At 42.5% G+C, this 23,805-nt stretch overlaps 2 protein-coding genes across 5 annotated transcripts in view; one reads left to right on the forward strand and one right to left on the reverse strand.

Moving 5' to 3' along the window:
• The window catches only part of LOC135500315 (uncharacterized), a 29,714-nt gene extending 17,001 nt beyond the window's left edge, over nucleotides 1-12,713 (forward strand). The window contains exons 1-6 of one of the 3 annotated variants that reach the window (XM_064791704.1): nucleotides 2,277-2,364; nucleotides 8,221-8,286; nucleotides 10,628-10,787; nucleotides 11,169-11,305; nucleotides 11,527-11,677; nucleotides 12,261-12,713. In XM_064791704.1, coding sequence (XP_064647774.1) covers nucleotides 8,238-8,286; nucleotides 10,628-10,787; nucleotides 11,169-11,305; nucleotides 11,527-11,677; nucleotides 12,261-12,693 — 930 coding nt within the window. In that variant the 5' untranslated portion in view covers nucleotides 2,277-2,364; nucleotides 8,221-8,237 and the 3' untranslated portion in view covers nucleotides 12,694-12,713. Of the gene's footprint in view, nucleotides 1-2,276; nucleotides 2,365-4,228; nucleotides 4,532-8,220; nucleotides 8,287-10,627; nucleotides 10,788-11,168; nucleotides 11,306-11,526; nucleotides 11,678-12,260 lie in introns of those variants that run through there. The other 2 variants (XM_064791705.1, XM_064791703.1) reach the window with 2 other exon arrangements.
• Nucleotides 12,714-16,604: 3,891 nt separating this feature from the next.
• Nucleotides 16,605-22,713, reverse strand: LOC135500574 (uncharacterized). Of its 2 annotated transcripts, XM_064792114.1 has the most exons (12): nucleotides 22,535-22,713; nucleotides 21,481-21,595; nucleotides 20,905-21,005; nucleotides 20,666-20,811; nucleotides 20,057-20,218; nucleotides 19,577-19,707; nucleotides 19,161-19,263; nucleotides 18,650-18,781; nucleotides 18,371-18,456; nucleotides 17,931-18,017; nucleotides 17,497-17,589; nucleotides 16,613-16,740 (listed from the first exon to the last, which is right to left on the reverse strand). In XM_064792114.1, the coding sequence occupies exons 2-12, from the start codon at nucleotides 21,549-21,551 to the stop codon at nucleotides 16,626-16,628; spliced, it is 1,227 nt and encodes a 408-aa protein (XP_064648184.1). In that variant the 5' UTR covers nucleotides 21,552-21,595; nucleotides 22,535-22,713; the 3' UTR covers nucleotides 16,613-16,625. The 2 variants fall into 2 exon arrangements, with proteins under 2 accessions (XP_064648185.1, XP_064648184.1); XM_064792115.1 differs by lacking the exon at nucleotides 17,497-17,589 and having other exon boundaries at nucleotides 16,605-16,740; nucleotides 22,535-22,712.
• Nucleotides 22,714-23,805: the final 1,092 nt, after the last annotated feature.

Genomic DNA, 23,805 nt, shown 5'->3' on the forward strand with positions numbered 1-23,805 from the left:
CTCTAAAGGCCACAGAGATACAGGAATTATATGCGAATGTGCAAAAGGACTCCAGTAGCCTTTTGACCTAGGGATGCGTCCCAACACAAAAAGCTGACACATCGTATTGAACTCAAACAAACCCCTCCTTTGTTTTCTGTCTTGAATACCTCCTGACCCCATAGCACCCATATCAAATATGCAGATCAAATTACTTTTTCCCTAATTAGTAATTAATTGGACAGATCGCACGATTCATCGAGATTGATTCTCGATAAGGTGAAAACCTCAACGACGTTGATAATATTTGAGGAACCTCGTAACAATCAAGCGCAAGAACGGCTCTGTGGCGCGCTGGACTTCTAATTCAGAGGTCGTGGATTCGAGTCCCACCTGAGTCAATGTTTGCTTATGCATTTGCAGCACACTTTTAGTACTCTAGATAGCAAAGCAAATGCAACTTAACCGACTTTAAAAAAATCTAATGCTTTTTTGCTTTCTTGCTAATTTTTCATGAATTCGCGTCGAGATCTCTTTTTCAAGCTACTAAGAAAACCAAGTGTAACTTTGACATTGTTCAAGACGACTTAAGAAAACAATAACTCGGTTGGGCAAAGGCCATACTTCTCATCACTAATGCTGCATCTGGGCGGAACAGATTACGTTTGTTGCCATGGTTACCGCACGAAATCACCACAATTTATGATAAGAGCCATCGAAATCGAACTCAAACCATAAAATTTACCAAATCAGAATATGTAATTAAGTTTCAGTGATATTTTGCTAAGTGATGTATAGGCATGCTCAGCCATGCCAGAAATCGAATGTTATGATTTAGTTTCTGAATTCTTGAGTAAATGTTTGTGTAATCCTTGTGTGTTTCATTTAGATTGATTAGGTAGATGTGGATTATCAAAAAAATCTCGATGGAGACAGATCAGGTTCTCCAACTTGGGAACATCATACTCTTAATACTTATAAAGGTCGTTTCTTTACAAAAGTGCATTGCACCTTACATGCTCGTGACTCCAGATCGTCCTATTCATATAAAGAAGGTTTCGCAAGCCTTAGCAGATGACTTGATACGCCATTGACCTTCGTACTTCGTATCTCGTCAATGTGCCATCATGCCCAAGGGTATGGAACGAGGCCGCTTCCACTGCCTCCGGAGTCAATAACCAATTTCTGATACTCAACGTTATCGTGATGGCAACCAATCCATGATTCACCTATTCACATATTTATAGGCCTAATCGCACATTTTGTCAATGGGTGAAATTCTTGATATTGGTTGGTACAAAAACATAACCACTTGGTAAGTCTAGGATTCACCTTTATAAAACACTGATAGTGTAGTTCAGAAAGTGTAGAGGTCCGACCCCATTCTCTCTCCATTCATGTCACAGCTCTATCACCTTTGGGCTATTGCGCATGCGTGTAAACGAGCCCCCTATCGGATTGTCTGCCGCAAGAAAAACCGTCGATAAAATGAATAAATATTTACCTCGATCGGACACTTCTTGACAGCAACATAATTTTCTGTTGATAAACAAAGTTCGTTTTGCCCGGAATCACCACATTTAAGGTTATATCAACCCAATAGTGGTTTTGCTAATGGTACAAGGTGGCGCTACTGTGCACGGGCTTGAATTAGCTCGGTGCTGACTAATCTTGATTCACACTTGAGCTTCAGCAGGACTAAAAATAACTTGATAAGGGATATCGCTTTAGATTTTCAAAACACACAATACTCGATTCCAAAAAATCAATATAACATTTTATCAACAGAAAATTACAGGAACTAGCAATCAATTGTATTATCGATTGTTTTCAAAAATTAATTTAAGATTTCATGGTTTTAAGTATAGACTGAGTCGTCTAGTCCACAGCATGCCCGGGACTTGAGTACCAAGAATATCCGGGAATCGAACCCGGACCTCAAATGCAAAGGCGACAGATATTTTCAGACTCCCCCTCCTCCCCCGTCGGCTTTCCCAAAAATCTCGCCAAGCAGTATAAATATAAGAGGAACCAAACATTACTCGTTACACAGGGACACCCCACAAAAGGGACTTGGGCTCCGTCCGAAAGTGTAATAACGTCAGGAAGACATTCTCACAGCGCCTCTCGCGGTCTAATCACGAATCCCGATCAGTAATATGTCAAGAATTTGCTCTCGCATTCCTTTCATATGATGACAGCACCAGACACCTACGAACTGTTTACACTTTTATCATAATTAGTTCACGGAAATATTTTGGTTGAGAGTTTGAAGTATTACAAGAAATTCCTCTTTAACATTGCCTATTGGATTTGTAGTTCGCGTCGAGTTGAGTTCGATTCTTGTGGAGTCTTGCTGCTGGACTAGTTCGGAGGCTGTCAGAGGTTCGTAATCTTTTAATTCAAATGAGGCAGGTTTTGGCAAACAGTGCGAATGACGGTGACTATGCCGTTATCCAGTCACTTAAGAGTTACGCATGTTTCATCTCTCATCATCGTCATCCGATAAGGCTAATGTGGCCTCTAGTCGATTTACTTTTTAAATAATTCATATTATACCCATTTTTGAAGGCGTGGCAAAAGTGAAAGGACTGTGTTCTGTTGCTTTCCGATGAGGCAGTATATCTCGAGGGGCATATGAGTGCAGGCCTACCATAACACGCTTAAATAAAACTACATATGCGTAATGAATTATTACATCCAGATATAATTAATGTGTTAATCACGACATTGTTAATTATCAATTAAAAACGCATGATCAAAGCGTGTTTAAATATCAAGAAAAAACACTGACATATCAGTGAGTCAACCCACTTTTGAAGTTGCGCTCAATATTTACTAGGGGCTCTAGTTATGACAGTGACATGTACCCAGTTAATGGCAGGGAACAAAATATATAATGTACTTTGTTTAGTACAAATTTAATTATTAATAGTATTGTTTACAAATTTGGGTTGCCTATATACAGAACGATGCGTCAGACTGGAAACATGCAGAGGACTTAGAGTTTGATTTGATGCAATCCCACATCCAAAGAGACTCATATGAACAGAAATCGATGTTGTCTAGGCGTGGCAGTCAACCATCCCATACCTTTTTCTTGTATCCCTTCAGACACGTCAGACCTTTTGCGATACCTGTGTATCATCAACTCACTTGCCGGAGGAACCACACACTATTACATCAAACCACATCCCTCATTGTTAAGCATTATTACACCCCCGCCCTTTCTCTTTCTTTCTTTTAAATGGTTGCAAAGAGATTGCGTCTACCCAGCGGCATCAGCAGGCTTTTCATATAAAGTTCATATAATTCATATTGCGTGGGTGTGAATCTTTATGGGAATACATGTGATAAACGAATAGGAAGGGCTGGGGCATCTTTCAATACACGAGAGAGGCTTGATGATTCTGAGAGCGAAACCTGGAGATCCTACACCACACCAAACGCAAAACTTAAGCATTTTCTGTGGGTTAGCGAGTGACCCTCGGATTAGGGATGACATTTCCAGGATCGTTCAGGCCTCGAAGAGCCGATCTTTGAAATGCCCTCGGAATGTGGTGCTATTTCTCCACGGAGAGTATAAGGATTCACAACTATAATACCACATCGAAGGTATATAATTTCAATAACATTTAATCCTACCACAATGAAATTACCCTATGAAATTGCTAGTGTTTGGCCGCCAACAGTTCCAAGAAGTTCCTGCCGTTACAAGTTATTCATTTGTAAAATAATCAAGTCCTCGGAAAAACTGAAATTTGATATTAATTGAAACCTCAGAAAGTGCGACTCGGAGGAAAGTTTCATCTTGGCTGCATCCTAGGCTTCTCAGCTCCTTTTTCAGCCCACAGGGAAGCATTATTTCTTCGACACTCAACCTGTCTGTGGCGTTACCCGGCCCCAATTCACCACGATTATCACATTGACACAAAACCAGATGATCACCTACTAAAAACAGCTTGTCTCCTATAAGACACCACCCCAAGGGACGAAATGTCAAAAGCCAAACAACAAAATCTCGTTAAGTTCCGACTTAAATTATGCTACAAAAGCTACTGTCTGAGTTGTCTGTGCCTTGAATGGGCGATCCGTCCATCCTTGACGCTGCGACCCATCTCGGCAGGGTGCTTATTGTTGTCTTTCCCGTCATAAGACACATTACAGGTGGATTGAGTCCGGGAGCGCATAGCTTGGCTAGCAGTCACCAGTTTGGTGAGTGTTCTCTTTTAAAAACTTGCATTTTCTTTCAAACGATAGGAGGTGTCTTTATTTCATAGTTTTATGCCATTCGCTGGTGTTTTATGCTGAACATGTCTCGTTCATCACTGCTTACAGGACTTAGATGAAAACTTAATAGGAATAGCAGTGTTCTTGACTGGCTTCAATCGACAATGTTCACAGCGTCAACCTTCAGAATATACTGGTCTCTGTCGTTATTAGTGTTTAAAAGAAGCCCTCCATCTGAAGGAATTTGATATTCATCAGTTTTTGGCGGCATAGAGCTGGATTACACTATTGTCATTGGTAATCAGTACGGTTCAGACTTTTGGTAAGTACTCGTAATTGTGTAGTTCCATGGCTTCAGTTTCTCATACGTTTTCCAACCATATAGGTGATATTAACAGTAAATGGGTCATTCTCTACCGAGTTAAAGTTATTAATCATGATTTCCAAACATTGGAGTTTAGTAAAGCGTCCTTGGCACTTTGTCCACAGAACCGTATAATGATACCCGTAAATAGATCACGGGCATGACGGAGCCTCCTTCAGCATTCTGTTCATATTCCAACAGTACAATTGATGCTGAGCAGGGCCTTTCTTGTGTGTGATGCTGATACTATCTTGAGATCTGCTGGACAATACTTGTGTCCTGTTGTGGATTGAAATCATCCCAAAGGGTCTCAATTTGATGAGCAATTGTTTCCTCAAACGAATATAGCATCTTCACGACTTGTCAGCTTAAAGGTTTCTGTCAAACTCTCAACAACTCTCATGGAATTGTATTGACTTTGAATTTATTGAAATCTGCCGAACAACTCCGTCTTGAATTTGATGCCTCGCCCTTCCTTCCCTGCTGAGGCCAAAGGCAATCCGGACTCCCCATTTCCCTCAGCCCGGGCCCAGTGAGCAACTGTATAATGATTTCTGCAAATAACAGCCATTTGTCCTTCAGGATCCACATAAGGAGGGTACCGGATGTTTGCATCAGGCGTGGATACGAGACACACAATGATGGTGGGGTAAGGTCGAGTTGCGCGGGATGAATACCCGACGACCCTTAACATGATGTGGAGGCGTAATGAATATAAATGGATCTGAAGAAGCCTTGGGCTAAGCCTTAGATACAGAGTGCAAAAAATGCCTGAAAAACCCTAAAGACATTTTCGAGAGTAACCTAAACGCTGGCACTATACTGCACATTGATTCCTGGGCAAATACGGGAATGTATGTCCTGACATTTTCAATGGACAATGGTAGCGACTTCGTCACTTTTTATAGGTTAACATGTTAGTCATATTTCGTAACAAAAAATAGGTTTGTGCCCTCAGCGTCCTACGAGTCAAAGTGTTATAAATCGTTAGGCTTCATGTTTGCAAATGTCGCAGCGTTTCAGAGCCTAGTCTACATGTAGCTAATGAAAATATCTTGGGTCGGGCACCTCGATGTGTCATCTAATGTCTTCTGGTGACACATCACAGTGCATTATTGTTGGCGAGAAAAAAACCCAGATTATCCCTGGGTTACTTGGAAGAGATAAAACCTCTCTGGGGTCATCTTAAGAAGTCCTATGGTTTGAACTCGTATCAAAAACTGTGGGGTCGGGCATTAGCATTAACAGATTAACTTGTGTGATGTTGTTTCGGACGTCATTAAGATTATCCTTTTGTTCTGAAGTATGTCGTAGTTTCTTTATGATAACATTGTCATCGCTATTAAAGGCGAGACATAACATGTATCTAGAAAGGCTACATACATCGGGTCATTCAGAATAAAACTACCTGTCTTTAAAGTTTATATCTGAGCGATGGACGCACAGAAAGTAAATCAGATTTGTGCACATCTTGGATCAACTAATACATATCATTATGCAAGTGTCAACACGCTAGCTGCTGTACGCTTTACACGACTATGAAACCTTTAAAGCTGTAGTTCAATTGAAAGCTTATGAGCTTATGAGCTCCCCTGTGCACTGGCTCACGGCCTAGCTCTGGAGTCAGTCCGAAGGTGTACACCATAACACGAGTCCAAACCCCGAGAGACAAGATGCACATTCTTTTGGCAGACCTATCTTTTTCTCGGTCCATATGATTTTGCCCAGGGTCCCACGTTGTGACTACACAACCATAACCATGGTTTCAACAGCCCATGACAGGAACGGGCAGTGTTAAATGAGGCGAAAAATACTATCTTGTCCTCATGTTGTTACTGCCTGTTACGTCGCTACGGCTGAGTAGAATAGCTATAAGTCCATATTTATATGCAGAGTTACATACATCAAGTTTGTACACCCGCTTTTCGTAGAAATAATGAGGGATTCAGGGTCGATCGCGGAGTCATCATCATACTGGTATCAAAGTTGAGGAACAGTTCGTTTAACAAGGTTCCACTGAACACGCAGGGGTGTCTTTCACTCCAAGATGGAGGCACAGCGTACCCATCCAATACAGGGCAGCAGTCGTATTCAGCTTGGCATGGTGGCCTTACCAAGAGCAAGCCATTGATGCAAAGCATCATGACCTAAGTCTGTATGAAAGCCTCTCCCTAAAGAGGATCTAAATGGCATCAAGTATTTGAAAACGGAAAGAGGCATTCAAGTTTATGTAGAGGAGGCTCTTCCAAAGTCCTTCATCGTTTCATACCAAAACAATTTGACGATGTCAATGACACTTTCAATATTTTAAAATCAACCCACGATCATTTTTATGCCGTCTCGTAAAAGCCCCTGAGATTTTGCCGAACAATCACGAGACATCAATGGTAATGTACTCAAATACTTGAGATATTAGGCCATTCAATTATAAGTCGAAGGCCTTACAAATGTCGTTTTATATTTGATATCAACTCGAGTTCTCATGCTGGGACCCGCCATGTCACTCAAGTATTAGCAACAAGTATGTTCGACCGACCAGTATGCCAAACACCATTCTATCATTCGCATCTGTCAGAGGAATACAAAGCAAAGAGGATATTGTGGTGGTCAAGTCGATGGGAAAATAGAGCCAGGGGGGTCAAACATCGAATGAGCAGTCCCGCGGTCTTCACCTCAGGCAAGTGTCAACACTCGTCTCAAATCTCGGTCCATACTCAGATGTATGAGGCAAATGTTATGAATTTCTTTTGCAAAGTTTATAGTGCGGTTGATCTCCAAGTATGTTAGTGAAAGAGAACTTCATATCAGTAAAGGTTTTTGTTGCGACTTTTAAGTTTATAACCACATGCCGACTAACAGTGTTGGGTCGTATTACTTCACAATCTTGACCCTCATGTTTTAGACCACATACGCCTTGGACTGGCGGTTGGAGGCCTTTCCACAAGGAAAAGGGCGTATCGATGTCAAAACTAGATGCTAGAAGTGTTTTGTAAACAAACCAAGGGGAGAATCTTATTACAAATCAGTCGTCCCACATGAATGATCTACTGCGCTGATGGTTGCGCCATTTCTTTCCCGTTCTCTCCAACTGCTGTGTTACGGTTTGGAATCAGTGGTACACTTTACTAAGTTACAATCTCATGCAGTGTTTCGAGAAGTTTACCTGTTTGCTCTTTCCTTAACCTGTTGGCGTGAAAGACACCAATTACCTCTAATTAGTGAACCAGACGCACAAAAAGAAACGACTAGGTTATTATTCACATGGGCAAACATGGGCAAAACAAGGAACATTGCAAGAAAAAAGCCAAATTCTGTTCAGTACGTCAGAGCAGGGAGACGTACCGGGTAGGTCAGTGAGGTTTGGTCAGACACAACTATTGAATATTCGAGGGTCTGTCGGATGAGACAAGACAAAAGCCTTGGTCCCTCGACCCTTGGTCGACGTTTGCCTATAGTGGACTCCATAACCCCCCCCCCCCCCCCCCCACCCCTGCAGAAATCCAGTTATCTATCCAGTTCGTAGTTTCAGAATAAAAGAAGCGCCTGAAGAGTCAACGTACGGAGATCCATTGTAACAGCTTTTTAGAACCTGCAACATTACAATATTAAAAGCTATTTCATATTCCTTTCTTTCTATCTCTTTTCAGATTATCAATAAGGGAGCATGCTACCATCAGACGTGATACTGGTGACCGTCATGGTCTTACTGGGAGGTAAGTCAACATAGTATTTGAATGAAACAATCTGCATGTAGTTCCATGTCATCGGGTGTCTCTGTGCTCATTCCGAGTTTCTGCCCCGTCCATTGCCATGGAGCCAAGTGAGAAGTCAGCATTTGACTGGAGGAGAAGATTATGAATTCGACTAGTTATCGAATCGCTGTGTTCCGAGACACACCCATGACCATTTCGTGGACCATTTTGTCAGGATATTGAGTTGTCTAGATCAAGAAGTGTCCGAAGATATTAGTCGATACGGTCATATCTTCATCATTTCATATATGCCGGCGCTGGCAGAAAGAACGCCAGCGCATATATCATAGGGAGAGAACTAGCCAGTACCGTAATGGCAAACTGGTAGGGACAAGAGGGCATATTTCCTATAGCAGGGGAACTGGAGCAGTTCAAGAGTTGGCGATGCTATCTCATGATGGCTCAAGGGTAAAATGCAAATGGGGTCCGGTGGGTACATAAGGTCTGTTGAGGGCGATTTGAGTACCACTAGATGTTGTATAAAGAGGTGTTTTATATGGTTCGGGGTGCTCTGAGCCAAAAGGAAGGGCACTTCGAGTACTGGCAAGGCTAGGACAGGCACTAGAGTAGCTGCTGGAACCCTGAGAAGGCAACAGTCGTGGTTAGTTATAAGCAGTATTGATGATTATATGGCCGCAAACTTGCATCCTGTTTGATAGGATGTGGATTGAAGACAAATGTTTCTTTGCGGCAAATTGTCATGATACAGATGAAAATTTTTTTGGGTTGTTGCATAGAAATCACCTGCTCGAGGAGTCAGAGTGCCCGCCGGAGGGTTGCCTACCAGAAATGAGCGGTTTTCGCTGAGTTGTTGCGATGCGAGAAAAGCTGAAAGCACAGAATATCATCATCAATCTCTTCAAAGAGCAAAGCTACAGCCCTCTATCCTATTTCACTAGGCCTACTGAGAACAAAGACGGGCTGGTATCCGACCATAGATGCCAGGTCAACTGTCCAATGCATCCTTTAGGAATGGTGTGGACAAAATCACGTCGAGGATTTCCCAAACAGCCCGGATAGACAAGTCATCTTGGAGATCATTCACTTCCTCAGGATAGTGAAGAATGTTTAAGCAATGGTGTGAATACCAAACATTTCCGAGCTTTTACGTCGACGACCTTGAACGATCCCTGGATGGCTAGTGAATAAGAGTCGATACCATCGTGGAGTAGACCTCGATCACAAGGAATGATCAAGTTGAGAAATGTACATGTACCCTTAGGCAGGTCGTAAAGACATGACCATTGTGAATTGGTTGGATTATGAGGCAGCAACTCATGCGCCCTAAGTGAAAAAGGTAGTAGTTTTCTAAATGACCGTTTAAGGTGGTTTATCATGTGAAAACATGAGGGAATGACTGAATGTGGTACTTCTACACGGTCATTACTTAGTGTAACTGTTCCTGGAATGCTAGATGCCATTTCGTGGTGGCTTCACAAATGTGGTATTCCACACTTCGAAACGAGGATACGCCCACACATTACTGCGAGATTTGTTTGACTTCTTCTCCTCGCCAGCAAGGGCCCATTAAGATTTCCCAAAGGCGCACGAACAACAATGACATCACAAAGACTTCAGTTTCACTGAGATTTCTCCATATCCTTTTGTTGAGAGATCCACTGTGACTGATTCACCTTCGTCGAGTGAAGAATCAGGGTGAAACCTTACAGGTCCCAGATGTCTAATCATCTACACCTTCGTGTGATATCTCAATGGCTTCATCAGGATGGCTTTCCCTTTGAAATGGAAAGGATATCGCAAAAAATGATGTTTGTGAATCATAGGAATTTCTTTAACAAGGCACTAAAGCGATGGTTCCCCATTATCCTTTTGTAGATTTGGCGTAAATTGTGACAAAACTGTCCCGTGGGGCTGATTTTGATGCATTTCTTTCTGAAATATGTCGTTATGAAAAAAAATCATTGCTATTCTTCTTTCGTTAGTTCCGGCATTTGTTCTTGTGGTGCTGTGGTGGTGCTCCTTCATTTGGACATTAATTTGGGGCGGTGAGGGGGGGTTGCCTTATCACATGGAGAAGCTCTACATACCACAAGCTCATCATGTTCCTCCCCAGTATGAAGTCATTCGCTTGCCTTCACATATGCACTTGGAATGACTATTGAATCCCGCTTTCACATCTCATTCAAAGGGGAGAGGGAAATTGAAGTTAAACGGCTTGCCCAAGACAACAAGTGACGTAGCCCAGATTCAACAAAACCTTGGAGAAGAACGCGCAAACAAAGACATTGAAGTCAACTCGAAGACAAGTAAAATTGACAGCCGAATTTTTCTCTCATTCCAGTCACAGTCCGCATCACAGGCACTCTCGACGAATGTCCATCAGAGAAAGATATAAGCCAATGTTTAGGTGATATACATATGCAAAAAGATGATTTAATAAACGGAAAAGTATTTGGCGGTGCGTCCAAGACACCTTTAGATGAAATTCCAAAATACTGCCGGTGAGTTCACAACATTTTCCTCCTCAACAGTCGGGGCCAACACGAAAAATAGTGATTGCTATATATCCGATCATTAGATATTTCTTAAATTCGGCCCTTCTTTCCTTCAAGTTTAATGCCTAGAATTTCAAAATCAACCCAACTTATCCAGTTTACTGGCACCCATTCTGAGCTTCCCTTCAATGGAGAAGGAAACTGTCCTTATGAGCAGTTAGGTTTCAAAATCTGTAGTTCGCCTCAGTCCACCTTCACTGGCAAGCTACTAACTGGATATTCTGACTTGCCTCTCAATTCACGTCTTAACTTTTGTGGTTTGCGTTTTCACGTACCACCAGGTTAAGGCATATTGTTATTCTCATCAATGTAATCTCAACCTTTCAGTCGCATTCCGTCATCCTTCTCCTGCCTACGAAACAAAATATCAACCTGTCCGACAAAACACCTGGCGCAGTGGACGCACTATCTCAACATAGATGGACTGCAGAGAACTATGGTTTACATGTGCCAAAACAATGATGGTAAGCTTGTCACTATCACACAATCTCTAGCAAGGAACTACGACCTTCTGCCACTGCCGAGCTGTTGTTGTCTCGGAAAATGTAAGTGACCCGTCTTGTGGATGGAAAGGACATCCAGGTGGAGACGATAGTTTTGAGAAAAGAGCGTCACCTCAGTCCCATGAGTGGTCGTGTTACCAGGGTTTTACTGTACTTTCTAATAAATTACTTCTTCCTTTCAGTTTGGTCTTTGGTACAAAGGAACTGCACGTCACAAGCAGACTACAAGCAAATTAAATATGCCTGTACCAGAGAACAGATTCTGTATGCTCAACTCGATATGGTGGCCAGGGAGGTGCTTCTCTTTAACGACCAAAGGGCAACTAGATGCAGGTAACTAACCCTAACAACATCCCCAAAACCAAATAATGTGCCTCTACGAGCAGTAGAGATCAGATCCTGTATGCCGAGTCACTCAGCTACCAGTGAAACTACTGTGCAGTGTCCGCGTCTGTGTCGTTTTCACTGCAGCATTGCCATAAACTAGGAGATCTTTCACAGCATCGAAAGTGAATCTGGACCCTACTGATGACAATTAATGTCTCTTAAGATACAAATTAATGGCTCGTTTCAACTAAACGAGCCATTAAAACCACATTTTGATTTACAGCTCAGGGATGATGATTAAAGTTCACAAGTCTCATCATTCGTCCATCAATATTTCAGGATTCTTGCCCTTCGGGGACCAATCAGATATGCAAACAATAGCCCCGGGAGACAGTAATGCTCTGGGAATTAATCGTTTTATTCCAAGGGCAGATCACTCCTTTATTAACCTTGCACCGTCAAAGAGATAATTTACACTTTTAAAACATTCTTTGATGATTTGATGATAGATGTCTGAGCCCAAGGTCAACCACGTTATTAGTGACGAAACCATTCTGTTATTCACTAGTTCTTTCCTTTTCATTTGCAGCAATCGACGTATTGATCTCTACTGCGACATTAAAGCTTTAAACGTTACGTCATGTGCTCTCGATGACGACCAATTCTGTGCCGGACTCGTCAACTCACTTCTTCGTATAGACACGGATTGCACCTGCGACCACTCCCTAGACAAAGGATACTGTCCACCTATCATAGACATACAAAAGATTTGCAACATACCAGCATTAGTTTTACCAACATTTAACCCAATCCAAACCACAACTTCTTCAAAAGAGGCAGCTTATGAACTTGTAACAAAACCTACAGATAAAATTGACAAAAATATTGTAAAGTCTGAATTAACTGAAGACTCTATGTATGGGAATAGTGGTGCTCCGCACTCATTATACATCATCAGTTCTAGTCAGACTCTGGGGTTGATATTCCTCATCTTCTCAGCACAGTTGTTCTCCATTTGGTAGTAAATGCTTTAAAAGTATAACGTTGTGTTTGAAATTTGGGTCTTTAGAGGTTGTGACACAATTATGTCTTTAAGACAAGGCTGGATGTGACATCAAAGGGCTGTCCCCAAGCAATACGAACCCAGACCACAATCTGCTTGAAAGCAGGTAGATATTGTGTACACCACCATCTTACAATATGGAACAGTCAGTACACACAAAGGTTGTGAAACAAGATAGGAATTATGTCCTTGAAACAGTCCGGGTGATTCTCCCCAGCAAGGCGAGACAGGGAAGTCCACCTGTTTACAGTGGCTTCACCCAATGCATACAACCATGTGAAGCGATGGAACTCTCAGAATGGATGGACAATTGATGTGTGCCTTAGATAAAACGAATGCAGTCCTAGTATTAATGATAGGACTAGGAGAGACACACTAGGATTGAGCAATAAGGAAAGATAGCGTTACAAAGAAAGAACGGTCTTCAGAACCAGGTAAGCAGATTTTTGTAGTGAAGATCAACACCTTTATGGTTCCTGATCCTTCAACTTGAGTTCTTAGACAAAGGGTTGACAGGCAAAGTGCCCCGGACCCTAATGGTTGTGGATGTTACAGACCAGGTGTCCAAGTAAATGACTGACCTCAACTTTAAGAGGCAACTGATTTTGCCATCGGTTGGTGGCCTTTATTTTTAGAATGACGTCCAGGGGTTAGGTGATTTTATCTGTCATTTATGATGGGTAGGAAGCAAGTACCGGGGTACGCTTCAACATGTTTTGATTTGGTTAAAGGGGGCAGTGCTAGGGGTTAAATCGGTCATCTTCAGGTGATCACATGTTAGGGGACTGGGTTGTGTTGATTTAGTACAAGATGTAGGTATAACTTGTACAAATATGAATTGTTCTGATGTATTGTGAGCTGAGCCATCAGAGTAGTCACTTCAGGTGAGCTCATCTTGAGCTGACGGGATGGGGGAAGCACCAGTATCTTGGTGAAAAGGGCCGAGTTGAAAAGCCTTGAAATGTTTTACTCTCTAGTGCCGCCCAACAGGGTAATGAAAAGGTCAACTATTTCACATTACAGAGCCATGTGTATTTAGCTTGTACATGAAATGTATGCTTTGATTTAGAGCTGTGTATATAATAGGTTCTCATTCTGCTTATTAAAATTTAATATAATTACAAGTAGATTTGGTTGTTGGTTGTTCTTTTCACCAAATTCCATGCTGGCCATGGACTCCCATCAATCAAATCTGGGACCCCAACATGAACAGCTGTTGAATGAATAGTTTCATATCAAATTGCAGATGAACACGTCAGGTAAGGGGTCATACTGAGAGCTTCAAAACAGGAGAAACGGGCTCCCACTTCGATGTCGATTACAGATTATTGTTACAAGGAGGATCCGTCTATGGACACCAAGCCAAACTGTATAGGACTAAGGCCGGAGAGCAACAGCCCTAAAGGGTCCAAGGAAAACTACAGCCGCCACACTGTGGCACCAACTGTCACTAGGATTGCATTGCAGGACAATGTCAACTTTGACATCATCACATACTTTCAGGCCCCTGTGAAAATCAGTGCTACATTTCGAGATGCCAACAACCTATTTATATGGTCACATGTAGGACAAGGAGCGATGCAGGGTGGTAATGTCATTGCCCAACGCTAAGACCTATTGGTCACAGGTAGGACAAGGAGCGATGCAGGGTGGTTATGTCATTGCCCAACGCTAAGACCTATTGGTCACAGGTAGGACAAGGAGCGATGCAGGGTGGTAATGTCATTGCCCAACGCTAAGACCTATTGGTCACAGGTAGGACAAGGAGCGATGCAGGGTGGTAATGTCATTGCCCAACGCTAAGACCTATTGGTCACAGGTAGGACAAGGAGCGATGCAGGGTGGTAATGTCATTGCCCAACGCTAAGACCTATTGGTCACAGGTAGGACAAGGAGCGATGCAGGGTGGTAATGTCATTGCCCCACGCTAAGACCTATTGGTCACAGGTAGGACAAGGAGCGATGCAGGGTGGTAATGTCATTGCCCAACGCTAAGACCTATTGGTCACAGGTAGGACAAGGAGCGATGCAGGGTGGTAATGTCATTGCCCAACGCTAAGACCTATTGGTCACAGGTAGGACAAGGAGCGATGCAGGGTGGTTATGTCATTGCCCCACGCTAAGACCTATTGGTCACAGGTAGGACAAGGAGCGATGCAGGGTGGTAATGTCATTGCCCAACGCTAAGACCTATTGGTCACAGGTAGGACAAGGAGCGATGCAGGGTGGTAATGTCATTGCCCAACGCTAAGACCTATTGGTCACAGGTAGGACAAGGAGCGATGCAGGGTGGTAATGTCATTGCCCAACGCTAAGACCTACTGGTCACAGGTAGGACAAGGAGCGATGCAGGGTGGTAATGTCATTGCCCAACGCTAAGACCTATTGGTCACAGGTAGGACAAGGAGCGATGCAGGGTGGTAATGTCATTGCCCAACGCTAAGACCTACTGGTCACAGGTAGGACAAGGAGCGATGCAGGGTGGTAATGTCATTGCCCAACGCTAAGACCTATTGGTCACAGGTAGGACAAGGAGCGATGCAGGGTGGTAATGTCATTGCCCAACGCTAAGACCTATTGGTCACAGGTAGGACAAGGAGCGATGCAGGGTGGTTATGTCATTGCCCAACGCTAAGACCTATTGGTCACAGGTAGGACAAGGAGCGATGCAGGGTGGTAATGTCATTGCCCAACGCTAAGACCTATTGGTCACAGGTAGGACAAGGAGCGATGCAGGGTGGTAATGTCATTGCCCAACGCTAAGACCTATTGGTCACAGGTAGGACAAGGAGCGATGCAGGGTGGTAATGTCATTGCCCAACGCTAAGACCTATTGGTCACAGGTAGGACAAGGAGCGATGCAGGGTGGTAATGTCATTGCCCAACGCTAAGACCTATTGGTCACAGGTAGGACAAGGAGCGATGCAGGGTGGTAATGTCATTGCCCAACGCTAAGACCTATTGGTCACAGGTAGGACAAGGAGCGATGCAGGGTGGTAATGTCATTGCCCAACGCTAAGACCTATTGGTCACAGGTAGGACAAGGAGCGATGCAGGGTGGTAATGTCATTGCCCAACGCTAAGACCTATTGGTCACAGGTAGGACAAGGAGCGATGCAGGGTGGTAATGTCATTGCCCAACGCTAAGAAGAAGAAGAAAACAAACAAGGAGGTGATATTTTTTTCATTTTTATTTGATTGATCCTGAGTATGATAAACTTTCACTAAAATCAAGAAATCAAGAAAAGTTCTTTAAAATCAAGAACATTGTGACTGGTATTTCTCAAGCACCAATTATACCATTGCTAACATGCGATGCCAGCTCAATTTGCTAACATGTGACTCGCTCTACCAAAACTAGGCGCTTGTCGCATCTGAACTTGACAGGTTGATACGGACTTGTTGTTCATTTCCCTATTGTAGACCTTTTGTGAAATCTATTACAAACTGATTTGGTCACATTTCACAAAAGGTCTACAATAGGGAAATGAACAACAAGTCCGTATCAATCTGTCAAGTTCAGATGCGACAAGCGCCTAGTTTTGGTAGAGCGGGTCACACATGCGATGACAGTTCAATTTGCTAACATGCGATGACAGCTCAATTTGTTAACATGCGATAACAGTTCAATTTGCTAACATGCGATGACAGCTCAATTTGCTAACATGCGATAACAGTTCAATTTGTTAACATGCGATAACAGTTCAATTTGTTAACATGCGATAACAGTTCAATTTGTTAACATGCGATAACAGCTCAATTTGCTAACATGCGATAACAGTTCAAAACCACCTTATCCTAGGTTAACTGCCAGCCTTTCTGTCATCTGTAGCTCTCAACTTTTGACGAATAACAACAGTTCAAAGCGTTATCAGTAATGCTTCAATGTCCTCATCCTAAGGTAACTGTGGAAACTTGTCCACCATCTTTATGTGCCCTTAATGCATTCCTATATGTCTCCAACTCACGGCCTTCCCAATGTTTCGTTGTCAACGGGTTGAAAAACCTGGCGCAAGAAAAAAATTTTAGCAAAAAACTTCTGGTTTGATTTACATTTCAAATTTTGTATTGCTTGAATGTACACTTTTGCAGCTGGAGTGTCATGCATATCTTAGATATACATGTACATGTACATGGAAATGTATGAATACTCGCACTGGAAATGTGCTACTATAGTTTATGCTCAGGCAGTATTTTTGGATTTCTGTGGATTCTAGCAGTGGAGGACTGTTACGCAGTATGATTTCTGTGGATTCTAGCAGTGGAGGACTATCTTACGCAGTGTGATTTCTGTGGATTCTAGCAGTGGAGGACTATCTTACGCAGTATGATTTCTGTGGATTCTAGCAGTGGAGGACTATCTTACGCAGTATGATTTCTGTGGATTCTAGCAGTGGAGGACTATCTTACGCAGTATGATTGCTGTGGATTCTAGCAGTGGAGGACTATCTTACGCAGTATGATTTCTGTGGATTCTAGCAGTGGAGGACTATCTTACGCAGTATGATTTCTGTGGATTCCAGCAGTGGAGGACTATCTTACGCAGTATGATTTCTGTGGATTCTAGCAGTGGAGGACTATCTTACGCAGTATGATTTCTGTGAATTCTAGCAGTGGAGGACTATCTTACGCAGTATGATTGCTGTGGATTCTAGCATTGGAGGACTAAGTTACGCAGTGTGATTTCTGTGGATTCTAGCAGTGGAGGACTATGTTACGCAGTGTGATTTCTGTGGATTCTAGCAGTGGAGGACTATCTTACGCAGTATGATTCCGGCTTGTAATGGATGGAAAAGGCAATGAATTTTGGTACTTGGTAGTAGTAACCAGGCATGGGTAAAAGGCCGGTCTGAAACTGCAGATAAAGTACAGATAACTGACCATGTGTTTAGGTAATCGTCTCCATCACAATACCCATACATAGGAGCCATCTGTCAGGAGATCACACTATAAAGTAGCTAATTTTGCTTGACGCTTTAACTCCATGCATAGATAATAAAGACCTTGAATTAATGCTATTAAATTTGAGGTCTTTAGGTCTTATATAAGTTGGTTATGGGACCATGTTGGGAGATATCGAGCCAAAATAAACTGTACATCTAATCATCACCATTTTTTGCCTTTTGCTTTTTCAATTTTGATATCAGCAGTCCCATAACCACTCTCATATGAGACCTTTTAATCTAAAGGAATTACCTTTCCATGATTTCATCAAGTGTGGACTTCTCCAAATCTGTCATTGGATTCCAACTTGTTTTGATGTTGCTTTCCACGTTTTTCAGGCTGAACGTGAAACAGAGAGAGCAAAACAATTGAGATACATGTACATGTTCTCACAGAATAAGTCTTGTCATTCTGGTCTATCATTCGATTTACATCTTATATGTTAAGTCTGAAGTTAAAGGTGGAATAATGCTGTACCCCAGATGGAGGCCAGCCAGATGGAGTTTAGTAGGACAAATTTCTCTACAACGTTCTTTAGTTTCAACTCATCACCAATGCCATTTAGGCAAGTTCATAAACAGAGTTCTCTTCACTTCAGTATAAGACAGAAGTCTCCAAATTGAGGGTTTTTTTGTTCTTCATGATGGCTTCAATAGCTGAAGTGTTATTTCTGTGTTTCGACCTACACATACCTTGCAGAGCTGAATAAGGTAGTATGGACATCAGGGTTGGAGACGCAATACTTCAGGGCAAGGCTGGAAATATCTACACCAACTTCCTAAAACAATGGAAACACAATTTTTACCACAAAACAGACTTTTCAGTAGGAAACTTTCTTCGTGCACATCCTAGGGAGGTATTCCCGATTGGCAACCATTAAGAAAGGCATATGGACTGCATGAATTTCTTAACATGTATCAAGAGTGACTGTCTAGTGAACTCCAAGGAGAAGTTTTCCCAGTTGGACTCACCTGGCAATGTTTAGCAGCCCTAGCCGCCGCTTCCTTGATCTCGGGAGTGGCTGGATGCCACGACGGGGGTCCTCGTGAAGTCAACAAGCCCATTGATATGGGCGAGGCATTGATGATACCTACATCCTTGCTCTCAAAGAGGAAGTTAGTGAGAATTATAACAAGTGCTACAAGGGTATTCTGTTGGCCTCAGATGATGGCAGATTCATATTATTTTATCTCTGGTATAAGGACATAACGACATAGTGCTACACTGGTACGGGTTTTGGTCAATAATACAATTGTCACCTGCAAGAACTGAGTATATGTATATAACATTCTACTAGCTTTGAACCTTTCTACTTTGTGAGCACAGAATAGCAACTGAATTTACAAATTGTTAGATGAAATCATCAAACAGAAAAACTCTTCATAATCAAGACCAGGGCGACTCATTACAAACATTGCTTTCTTCCAATATTGTCAATAGAATAACTCAGTGAGACTGTTTCATGGACTGTACAGTCCTTACCTTGAAATAGGGAATGTAATCTTGCAAGGATACATCATTGATGGAGCCTCGGCAGTAGGTCAGTATGGTATCAATGGGAACTTTACTGCGCTCTAGGACCACCCTGAAAAATCAACACCACTTACTCAGGCTATTCCTTTTTACAAGCTAGGATTTGCTTTGAGCCATCCGAGAGTGATTTTAATGCAATTTTTTTATATTTTCTGTGGCTTAGTGAGTTGACCTCAGTAAAAGGGATGACATTACAGGAAAGGCAAAGAAGAAGACGACCTCAAAAAACGAAATGTGGTGCCGATTCACCAGTGTGAAGACTGCCCTGAAAGACAAGGAGCAGGCCTGGTTAAAATATGTCATGAGTGTCCGGTGAATAATACAATACGATCAATACAATACTCATGCAAGATGGCTCCACTCACCTGAAGTTTTGAAGGGGATATCCCGTTATCCCAATAAACCTAGCCTTACCACTCTCCTTGATTTTCTGCAGTGCTGGCAATGTCTCATTGATGATAATATCAAGAGATGGTGCAAACTCCATGTCATGAACCTAAAAGTCAAAAAGTGTACGAAAAATCCGAGTCGAGAAAACAGCAACTTTTATTCCACTTTGAATAAGTTATCCATTCATTCACCTAAGAAACTCTTCAAAGTCATGAATCTGCTTCACCTTCTAAAGAGTAGCCAGCAGAGCCGTCTCAGGGACTTAAGCTGAAGACTGGTATTAGTAACTACCCGTACCCTTAGAACCGAACAGAAGTTCCCTGGTTTTGACCTAATTTTTGAACTAACTGAATAGGCCTTAAAGTTAAATTTGACAGCACTGCTTCTGCTTGTAATCCTCAATGATGTCATTATAATGAGCCCATGCATTCGAAGTTCAATTGAGGGATAAATACCTGTATGATATCCACATACGGCAAGCCAAGATTGGCAAGACTTTCATCAACACTTCTCAATACTCGCTCTGCACTGAAGTCAAACATCTCTTCAATGTTGGGTTTGTATCTTCCAACCTTAGTGGCGATGTAGTACGCATTCCGGGGAATATTCTTCAAAGCCTGAAATTTGTGACAAGAAAGGAGCAGAAGCACTGCAGTTGGCCAGAATAGATTTATAGGAACAGCTGGCCATCCATTGCTGACCAAGGTTCACTGGTACAATGTATAACTGGAGGGTGGCTATCATACGAAAATATTTGCCCAGCACACACTTGTAAGGTCCAACACACGACCGACAGCTACACAACGTCAATTTTAGATTATACTACATAATGTAATCCGACATGTCTGATCCATGTCACACGAAACCACCCCTAGAATGATTGAAAAGATGTTGGAAGTCTTCATTTCTCCATACAAATAGAAATCTTGATCCACAATGAAATTGACAAACGGATACATCTTCTGAAATGTGACTAGTTTATTTTTCAGCGTTCGTTATTTTCATTGGAAATCTTGAGACCCGGGGAGAGACATTCCTCACCAAAATACACCTGGATATCCTACCTTGCCGAGAACCTGCTCAGACTTGCCATGTCCATACCAAGGGGCAGTGTCAATATAATTGACCCCATATTTCAGAGCAGCCTCAACCACTTTTAGTGACTCTTCATCATCAGTGTCTCTGAAAACACTACCCAAAGCAGAAGCCCCTGTAAAAGAGATCAAGAAATTATCCGAGTGACAACACTGGACCTTCGGGTACAGCTATAATTTAGCCAATCCAGAATTGACACAATACTTACCATAACTGAGACTAGAAATGCAAAGACCAGTTCTTCCCAAGTTCTTGTATTCAGTCTTTTTCACAGCATCCAAATCATGGAAGCCTTCCACAAATGTAGATCTGAGAAGAAGAGAGAACTACTTGAAATCACTGGTTCTACATAATAGCATTATATGTGGTTGTCAGGTATGGCCTTCCGATGCAGTCACAATATCCAAATATCATGATAAGCTAAACTTAAAATTTGTTTAGTTCAACCTAAATCTAAGAGTTATTTTTAGTTTAACTGTTTCCGGTGAACTAAATCGAATGATGGCCTGAATTAATAGTGCCAACCTCAGGATCAGGTAACCCTTCTTCTATACAACATGCACTGAGCATTTGGGTCAGGTCAGCATCCCTGGAACCGTTACTCATTGAACACCTGGTCTTCAATTATGAGTGCGACAACCACGAGTGAGTGTAATGTTAGTGTTGTCGTGACAGAGGATGCGTGGGAAAGGAAGGGAATGCAGGGAGACTATCGATAAAGTAACAGCCCTTCTGATGGCCGATCAGGGGGGAGTTATTGGCGGTGAAGGATGGATATACGCACAACGACGATGCATCGGTATGCCTGTTGTCAGCGGACATCTTTACTTTAGCAGCTTTCTGTATCAGGTTCATAAAAATATCTGCCTTTACTTGTCATTCACCAGTTCTCCACCAGACTGAAAAAGAGAAGTGATCAACCAACAATGTTGTAGAATCAGCACATACATTTTAACGTATGACCGGTCATACACTGCTGATTACAGTAATCAAACAGACCATATTTTACAAAATCCGTTATTGTCAAATCCAACTCAGCACAGCTTTTACCAACATAAAAACCTGACTCTGGCATCATTCCGAGGATAATCATGTTTATTATGCTCTCGCAGGCTTCACAAATCTGCCAGAAACTAACATTATGTACAGCACGGTTCATTGAGGACCAAAAAGCCGAGAGAATCAGGAATGTGATCAATTCCTTGGGTGATGGTGGACATTCTACCTGGTGGGCTGGTCACTGTTCACTAAAAGATTGGAGAAACAAGTCGTCACAATTCTGTTGGCGTCACATGCAATTTGAATTGCACAGCGGATGTCGCGGTTTAACATAAGTGTGTACCGGTGCTACCGAATACGCTGCATGACACAAGGGCCTTAACATCACAGTAGAAAAGAATCATATTGAATTTGGCTAAATCACAGGGCTCAGCCAGGCCTCTGATCCGATGATCATGATGGGGGACGGGCGAGGGGGTTGATCCAGCATCGCTCGCTCGGCTGGCAGCGGACATTTGTCTTGACTCTTGCTTGGCGCTGCTACAGCTTAAAGTGCTGTGGTACAGTCTAGAAGCAGTGTCATCATTGGCGAAATGGGCCAAAGTTTGAGAGGGGCTGAGTTTCGTCCAAAAATAGATCTGTTTACACACTACGGCAATGGCGTATTGCAGGTACACGTCAACGGGTCATTGATTGTCGGACGTCAGTTCGCCAAGAAAACCAAAGGAATCGAAGGATTCATTGAACTCATCAACACATCATTAGTTTTCAGTGAAGTGCAACTGTATTCCTAAGTAAATCACTTTGGTATATAGAGAGTAAGATTACAATTAACTCACGTTAAAGTTTGAGTTCCGGGGAGGTAGCGTTGTCAGTACGTTGGTTTAGGGGCGCAATAACCTAGCTTATAGCGAGCAATTAGTACACTAAGATTTCAGTGATTAACATAATAGTTGCAAGTATTTGGCATTTTAGACTCATATTTCGTGCTATAATAACTACGTTGTAAACATAATGCTCAAAATTGATTCATGAAAAAGTTGTAAGGGCAATATCAAGCAAGCAGTAATGGAAAAAAGTGTAATTCCATTAACTGAATATTGTTTTTAGACACTATAACATTTTAGGCCTACTTTTCCGTAAACCACGAGAACAATGTATGTGAAAAAAACAACACATATAAGTGAGGCGCCGAGTATACAGTAATTGTAAGGTAAAGAAAAGCTCGGTCTCTAAAGTCTGGAGGTCCGGAGTCCGTAAATGTGACGGTCACGAGAGTGATTTGTTCTTACGGATAGATCGAGAGGGCGGTTTGGGGTTCCGCCGACGGTGCTCGCATGCATTAGTCGTATCCCCGAAACCTTTACAACGCGAACAAAGCTCGTGGCATCCATGACGGTATAGGAATTGACGGTGAGGTAACAAAAAAGCTCGTGGCATCCAATGACGGTATAGGAATTGACGGTGAAGGATCTCGTGGCATATCGGATGCGCATCCGATGACGGTAAAGAAATTGACGGTAAAGGATCTCGTGGCATATCGGATGCGCATCCGATGACGGTAAAGGATCTCGTGGCATATCGGATGCGCATCCGAAGACGGTAAGGGAATTGACGGTGAAGGATGTCGTGGCATATCGGATCCGAAGACGGTAAGGGAATTGACGGTGAAGGATCTCGTGGCATATCAGATGCGCATCCGATGACGGTAAAGAAATTGACGGTAAAGGATCTCGTGGCATATCGGATGCGCATCCGAAGACGGTAAGGGAATTGACGGTGAAGGCGGGATCTCGTGGCAAATCGGATGCGCATCCGAAGACGGTAAGGGAATTGACGGTAAAGGATCTCGTGGCATATCGGATGCGCATCCGATGACGGTTTTATATACACATATACATGTATATATTATATAAATTTAAGTTTTACACTATTATGTAAGTGCAAGCTCTAGTGAGCTCACACAACTGTTTGACAGTCCTGGCTCCTCCATCGTGCTGACAACATGGTGAGAGAGACGAGGAAGTCACAGCCAGGCCGAATCAGTCCTGGCTGCTCCACCGTGTTGACAACATGATGAGAGAGATGAGGAAGTCACAGCCAGGCCAAA

This window comes from Lineus longissimus, chromosome 16 (genome assembly GCF_910592395.1).
Source record: "Lineus longissimus chromosome 16, tnLinLong1.2, whole genome shotgun sequence".
Taxonomy (NCBI): Eukaryota; Metazoa; Nemertea; class Pilidiophora; order Heteronemertea; family Lineidae; genus Lineus; species Lineus longissimus.

Coding starts and splice junctions, on each gene's coding strand:
- LOC135500574 (XM_064792114.1), bottom strand. CDS start 21,551: ATGAACCTGATACAGAAAGCTGCTAAAGTAAAGATGTCCGCTGACAAC. Junction 19,708..20,056: donor CGTATGTGGATATCATACAG/GTATTTATCCCT, acceptor TTTGACTTTTAG/GTTCATGACATGGAGTTTGC. Junction 18,018..18,370: donor ACCTTATTCAGCTCTGCAAG/GTATGTGTAGGT, acceptor TTTCACGTTCAG/CCTGAAAAACGTGGAAAGCA.